Source organism: Kogia breviceps, chromosome 5 (genome assembly GCF_026419965.1).
Source record: "Kogia breviceps isolate mKogBre1 chromosome 5, mKogBre1 haplotype 1, whole genome shotgun sequence".
NCBI classification, from domain to species: Eukaryota; Metazoa; Chordata; class Mammalia; order Artiodactyla; family Physeteridae; genus Kogia; species Kogia breviceps.
Genome location: NC_081314.1, coordinates 98,732,800 through 98,740,574, shown reverse-complemented (window position 1 = coordinate 98,740,574; position 7,775 = coordinate 98,732,800). Strand labels below are relative to the sequence as shown.

The 7,775-nt window shown below is 33.4% G+C and overlaps 1 protein-coding gene across 1 annotated transcript; it reads left to right on the top strand.

Moving 5' to 3' along the window:
• Positions 1–812: 812 nt before the first annotated feature.
• LOC131757337 (small nuclear ribonucleoprotein E-like) lies at positions 813–1,091 on the top strand. Its single transcript, XM_059064709.2, has one exon. The coding sequence runs from the start codon at positions 813–815 to the stop codon at positions 1,089–1,091; it is 279 nt and encodes a 92-aa protein (XP_058920692.1).
• The last annotated feature ends 6,684 nt before the right edge of the window (positions 1,092–7,775 follow it).

Genomic DNA, 7,775 nt, shown 5'->3' with positions numbered 1-7,775 from the left:
AAAAACTACTAGGAACAAGAATGAGCATAGACCAATTTCATTGTATTAATCAAACATGTAACATAAAAGTAGTGTTTGAGGGGCTTCCTTGGTGGCTCAGTGGTTGAGAGTCCGCCTGCCAATGCAGCAGACACGGGTTCATGCCCTGATCCAGGAAGATTCCACGTGCCGCAGAGTGCTGGGCCTGTGAGCCATGGACACTGAGCCTGCGCGTCTGGAGCCTGTGCTCCACAACAGGAGAGGCCCGTGTACCGCAAAAAAAAAAAAGTAGTGTTTGAAGAAGATGAATTAATAATATGATCAAGAGAAAATAAATTTTGCTGAATCAGAAGGAACTGGTGTAGAATGAGAAATTCAATGTTGGAGTTATGGTAACAAGAATGAGTTTTAATTTGAAGGACAAAATCTATAGAATATAAAAATAAACTTGATGAGAAATTTAAGAATAATATGAATAATGTAATAAACTTACCCAAGAGAACCTGTGGGTCTAGATCTGGGAGAGCAGTCCAGGAGTGCAAAGCCAGAGGACAGAGTGGGATGCACAATAAAACTAAATCAAAAGGAATTTTGGCTTTAGATTTACATCATTTCTTCTAAAACTTGAGGATTATGATTCTTATTTTAAAAATTTCTGTTTCTGCCTAAAAATGATAATCTTAGCATACATATCAGGAAGTTAAGGAAAGAAAATTAAAATGAAAGAAAGTAGAACAAAGAAAATAAAACAAAAGGAGAAATCAATAAAATATAAAACATAGTTGCTTTTTGAGGTACTGTGCAGGATAGTGTGGTCTTTGTGAGCTTCCACCATGGCATACTGGGGCCAGGGCCAGAAGGTGCAGAAGGTGATGATGCAGCCAATCAATCTCATCTTCAGATACTTGCAAAATAGATCTCGGATTCAGGTGTGCCTTTATGAGCAAGTGAATATCTGGATAGAGGGCTGTATCATTGGTTTTGATGAGTATATGAACCTCATATTAGATGATGCAGAAGAGATTCATTCTAAAACAAAGTCAAGAAAACAACTGGGTCGGATCATGCTAAAAGGAGATAACATTACTCTGCTCCAAAGTGTCTCCATCTAGAAATGATCAATGAAGTAAGAAATTGTTGAGAAGGCAATACAGCTTTTTTAGGTGTGCTTTGTTAGAATTGTAGTTCTAAAGCATTTATTCATATTGTTTTGCTCGCCTTTATGTTATTACCAGATGACAGTAAATGCTGTGGGATTGTTTTTATTTAAAAAATAAATAAAATAAAATAAAACAAATATAATAGAGAAAATTTAAAAAGAATTTGTTTTTTATCTGATCAAGGAAAAAGGAACAAGATTCTAAGATCAGGAATGAAAAACAGGCATTTCTATAGATTGTGTAAGCATTACATAGATAACATAAGCATATTATAAGCAACTTAATGATAATAAATTTGAAAATTTGAATAAAATCAATTTTGGGGGGAAAACATGAAAAAGTAGAAATTCTGAACAATTATATATCTATTAAATAAATTATGCTTGTTAAAAATGAACTTATTGGTTAATTTTTTTAAATCATAAAAGAATGTCAGTAATCTGTATAAAATATTCTAAGAATAGAAGAAGAAGAAACAGTTTCCCAGCACATTATATGAAGCCAGCACATTATTAATACCAAAACTTGACAAGCTATAGTAAGGAAAGAATATTACTATGTTTGTAAGTTGAAAAAAATTATAAATTTCTTATCAAATTAAATGTATCAGGATACAAAAAGAATAATCTCAAAATAGGTGAATCTATTCTAGAAATGCCAGTTGGTTTAACAGCAAAAAAGTCTATGTAATTCTTCACATGAAGTTCAAAAACAAAGAAGAAATGTATTGATTATGTCATAGGCAAATATTAAACACTGGGGGAAATTAAGGCAGAATTCTAAAATGATTCTCACTCTTCTATAATCTCTTCCTCTAGAATGTGGACTGAACCTGTGAATATGATGAGATATCACTCCCATGATTTTGTTACTTTATGTAGCAAACGGGATTTTGCAGATATGAAGCAAATCAACTGACCCTAAAATGGGGAGATTAATGGGGCAAGCCTTACCAAATCAAATGAACCCTCTAAATCTGGATTTAGAGGTCAGACACTGGGAAAGATATGGACTCAAAGTATAAGGATTTGGCATGCTAGCCAGATACTGGCTTAAAGATGGAGGGCACAATGTGGCAAGGAATGCAGGCAGCCTCCAGGAACTCAGGGTTGCCCCCAGCTGACAGCCAGGAAGGACTAGATTCTGATAAACACAAGAATAAGCTTCAGAGCAGTTCTCTTTCCAGAGCCTCCAGATGAAAATTCACGTGGCTGATACCACAATTTCAACCTTGTGATAACCAGAGCAGAAATCCCAGGACTTCTGACCTATAGAACTGTGAGCTAATAAATAGGTGTTATTTTAAGCCATTAAGTCTGTGCCAATTTGTCATGTATAAAGAGAAAATGAACACAAATATCCAGGAATAGGTAAATCGTATCTATTAAAATTCTATTGCAAACATCATCCTTAATGATGATTAATCAAAAGTGTTTACCCTGAAATTAGAAATGAGACAGGGATGTTGTTACCAATACTATTTAACATTGTCCTGGAGTCATAGCCAAGGTAATAGGCAAGAAAAGCAACTGAGATATATAAAGAATGGAAAGAAAAAATTAAGTTGCCATTTTTGCAGATGACATAATTGTACATGTAGAAATCCAAGATAATTTACAGGAAAATTATTTAGGTTAATCAGTGAATTTAAATAGCAGCTGGATGCCAGGTCAACACCTGCAATTCTGTAGGCAAGCAACAAATTAGAAAATAAAAATTTAACATAAAATTCTTTCTAAGAGCATAAAAACACAAAACACTTAGGAAGGAATGTAATGGTGCCTTTGTCTATCATTGTGCTAATATTCGTCTGTCTTAATACAGTTAAGTTTCTGTCTTGTGTAAATCCTCCCAATTTCCACCAAAAAAATAACATTGAATTTTTTATTGTGATTAATTAATTTGCAGATTACCTTAAAAATACTGAGTCTTCCAGTGATTGATTCTCTGAACTTATATCCAGAAACAAGGTAACACATTTATAAATTTTTAATTTATGAATAAGTCAGCATTGAGAACAAAGCAGTAAAAAAGATGCCTTAACAATAAATGGTGTTGGTTTATCCACAGGGAAGAAAAGAGATACCTTTCACCATTAACAAAAAGCAGTAATAGATAGACCTTAAGTCTGTTATAGGTTGAATTGTATCCCCTCAAATTTAATGTGTTGAAGTCCTAACTCCCAGTACCTCAGAATTTGATCTTATTTGGAAATAGAGTCATTGTAGATGTAATTAGTTAAGGAGTGGTCATGCTGGATTAGGGTAGGCCCTAATTCAATATGATGGGGGTCATTTTAAAAAGACGAGATTAGACGCTGACATGAACATAAGGGAAACACCATGTGAAGATGAAGGCAGAGATCAGGAAGATGGTTCTACATGCCCAGAAAGGCCAAAAATTGCCAGGAAATCACCAGTACCTATGGAAAGGCATAAAACTGATTCTTCCTCACTGCCTTCAAAAGGAACCAACCCTGTCCATATCTTGATCTCAGATATCTAGCTTCCAGAACATTTAGAAAATAAATTTCTGTGTTTAAGCGACACAGTTTATGCTGCTTTGTTATAGCAGCACTAGATAATTAATATAAAATCTAAATATAAAACACAGTATAAAGTGTCTATTAGATAACATATAAGAAAATTGTGACTTTTGTTTTAGAGAAAAAAAATTCATAAACAGAGCACAGATACCAGAAGCCACAAAGAAAAAGACTAATAAATTAAATAGCATTAACACTAAGAATTTTCTATCATAGTTAATAGTGAAATGCCAAGCTACAGTGAGGAAGAAGATACTTATAATACATAAAAATGAAAAGGAGTATATAAAGATTTCCTAAAAATCAGTTAGAAACAGATAAACAGCACAACCAAAAAATAAAGAAATTTAAACTAAACTTAGAGATTTGTATAAGTATACTTCAAATAAAAGGATTTCCAAATGACCAAAAAATGTTTTTGAAAGTGCTCAATCTCATTGAATCATCATAGAAATTTAAAAAAATAAAAGCATAATGAGATATCAATACACAGTGACCAAAAAGATTTAAATGAAAAGAAATAACAATACCATGGTTTTGGCCAATATTTGCATCAACTGCATTTCTCATATACTACTAGTAGGATGTAATTTCATAGAAATACTACCTACTAATTGAACTTACACATTCCCTATAATCCAGTAATTTCACCCCTAGAAATACATATGTATGTGCTCCAAGAAAATATATACAAGGATGTTTATAGTTGCATGATACATAACAGCCCAAATCTGTAAACAGCTTAAATGTCCACCAATAGTAGCATGAATAAATGCATTGCTATATATTCATATAAAAATGCTATGCACAATGAAAATTAATAAGCTACAACTACATTTAACAATATTTTTGAATCTCAGATCAAAATTTTGAGCAAAGGAAGCCAGATACAAAATAAACATACTATTTTATTCCATTTGTATACATTTCTGCAAAAGGATAAAACTAATACATAGAGAAGTAATTCAGGAGAGAATAGTGGTTGAGATGGGTCATAAGATTCTGGCTGCTGGTAATGATCTCTTCTTGATGAAGTTAATGATTACATATGCATGTTCACTTTGGAAAATCCATTAACCATTCACATAATCAATTAATGTAATCTTATGTATCTTTACTACACTTTCATATAAAAGGTTACTTTAAAAGAAACTCGGGCTTCCCCAGTGGCACAGTGGTTAAAAATCCGCCTACCAGTTCAGGGGACATGGGTTGGATCCCTGGTCTGGGAAGGTCCCACGTGCCGTGGAGCAACTAAGCCCGTGCACCACAGCTACTGCGCCTGTGCTCTAGAGCCTGCGAGCCACAACTACTGAGGCCACGTGCCACAATTACTGAAGACCGAGTGCCTAGAGCCAGTGCTCCACAACAAGAGAAGCCACCATGATGAGAAGCCCATGCACCGCAACAAAGAGTAGCCCCCGCTTGCCACGACTAGAGAAAGTCCACACACAGCAACAAAGACCCAATGCAGCTAAAAAAAAGGAAAAAAAGAAATCAACTCCTTTTCCACTAACCATAAAAAAACTAATAAAAGAGACTCTAGAAAATAATATTAGTTTTTAATAAGAAAGGTGAATATAAAATTAAATAAGTAGAATTATAACCAAATATTTATTAATATTCATTAAAATACATATTTTAATTATTGATATTTTTAAAGAATTTTAAACTATAACATTATGGGTCTGAAAAAAAACCTGTGACAAAAGCTTTATTCTCACTGCTTGCAAATCTGATTTGAAAGAGTACAGAAGAATCAAATTCTATATTCTGAAAAGTTTCCTAATTACTGTTTACATTCAACAGCAAAGTGTTAGCTCTAAGTATTGCAGTGTGTCATCAGGATAATTCTTCACTTGAACTCTGAAAATATGATTAGTTGGACTTTCTTAGCTAAGGGTTGAATTTTAAAATATCACAGCCAAAATAGCCATCTTAGCCCAGGCAAAATTCACTGTTTCTTTCTCAAAGTGTCATAATTGGACCTTGGGTGGTCACAGCTGGCTTAAAAGTGTCAGGGGAAATACTAGTGAACTGATTTTATATATAATATATATTTGATATTTGCCTATATAATTTGTTTTATAAATGTATTTATATTTGTATACAATGCATATGTGTGTATAAAATCTGAAATGCAAAATAAATTATGTTTCAAAAAATTCTGGTACTCTTTGAATTCAAAAATATTCTTAAAGATAATACATTATTTACAATGAGTATGGGAAATTGTTATGCTGCCTACAAGAAATCCATACCAATTTTAAAAAAAGCTGTTGTAGCTATATTCATATCAAGTAAAAAATATTTAGAGAAAAAATTTATCAACAATGAAAAGGGCCATTTCATGATAAAGGGGTAAATTAATCAAGAAGACAAAAATTGTAACTGTACACCTCATAACAGAGACTCAAAATATATGAAGCAAAAACTAATAGGCTTCAGTAAGAAATGGACAAATCCATAATCATACTTGGTGATTTTAACATCCCTCCTGCAATAATTAGTAGAATAGATAGGCAAAAATAAAAAGATATAGAATACTTGTCCCATTTCATTATAGACTACAGTGTATCTCCCAAATTCACATGTTGAAGTCTGAACAGCGAGTACATCAGAATGTGACTGTACTTGGAGATCAGGTCATTAAAGAGGTAATTAAATTAAAATGAGAAATTAGAGTGGGTCTTAATCTAATATGACTGGTGCGTTTATAAGAAGAAATAAAGAAGTGGTACATATATACAATGGAATATTACTCAGCCATAAAAATGAATGAAATTGGGTCATTTGTAGTGAGGTGGATGGACTTAAGAGTCTGTCATACAGAATGAAGTAAGTCAGAAAGAGAAAAACAAATACCATATATTAATGCATATATATGGAATCTAAAAATTGGTACTGATGAACATATTTGCAGGGATGGAAAAGAGATCCAGATGTAGAGGAAGGACTTGTGGACACAGGGGTGAGGGGTGGATGGGCCGAACTGAGAGAGTAGCATTGACATATATACACTACCATGTGTAAAATAGATAGTGAGAAGTTGCTATATAGCACAGGGAGCTCAGCTTGGTGCTCTGTGATGACCTAGAGGGGTGGGATGGCAGGGGAGGGAAGTCCAAGAGAGAGGGTATATATGTATACATATAGCTGATTCACTTCATTGTACAGCAGAAACTAACACATTGTAAAGCAATTATACTCCAATAAAAAAAGAACAATGAAATATGTATTTCCTAAATAAATTGGGAGAGTGGTAACTGAGAAAGAATGTTCATTTTCAAAACTAAAATAAACTTCATGTGTGTATATATCTGAAAAAAAAAAAGAAGAGATTAGGACACAGATATGTGTAGAAGACCATGTGAAGAAACAGAGGAGACAGCCATCGACTAGTCAAGGAGAGAAACCTCAGAAGAAGCCAGCCTTGCTGACATCTTGTACAGGAAAGTAAGAAAACTTTTTTGGTTGTTTAAGCCCCCATCTGTGCTGCTGCTGTCTTATGGCAGCCTTAGAAAACTGATACACATACTGTCAAACCATTAATTGACAGTTGTAGAATACTCCACTAAACAACAGAAGAATATACACCATTTTCATCTGTACATGGAACAGTTACACAGATAAACCATATTCAGGGCCTAAAAAAGTCTTGATAATTTAAAAAGCATCATTCAAGTTATACAAAGTATGTTCTCTGACCACAAATTAAATTTAAAATCAATAACAGGGACTTCCCTGGTGGTCCAGTGGGTAAAACTCTGTACTTCCAATGCAGGGGGCCTGGGTTCAATACCTGGTCAGGGAACTAGATCCCACATGCAAGCTGCAACTAAGAAGCCTGCATGCCACAACTAAAAAAAAAAAAACAGAAAAAAAGAAAATCAAAATCAATAACAAAAAAATTTGGAAAAATCTCCAAATAATTTGAAAATAAATACAGTTCTAAATCATCCATTAATCAAAGAAGTCAAAAAGGAAATTAGAAATTATTCAAAATGAATGAAAATAACAAAGCATATCAAAATTTGGGGGGGATACTGATAAAGCAGTATGTAGAGGAAAATTTATACCACAAAATGCCC

What these genes read in the sequence shown, in the direction of transcription:
- LOC131757337 (XM_059064709.2), top strand. Translation starts at nt 813, where the DNA reads ATGGCATACTGGGGCCAGGGCCAGAAGGTGCAGAAGGTGATGATGCAG.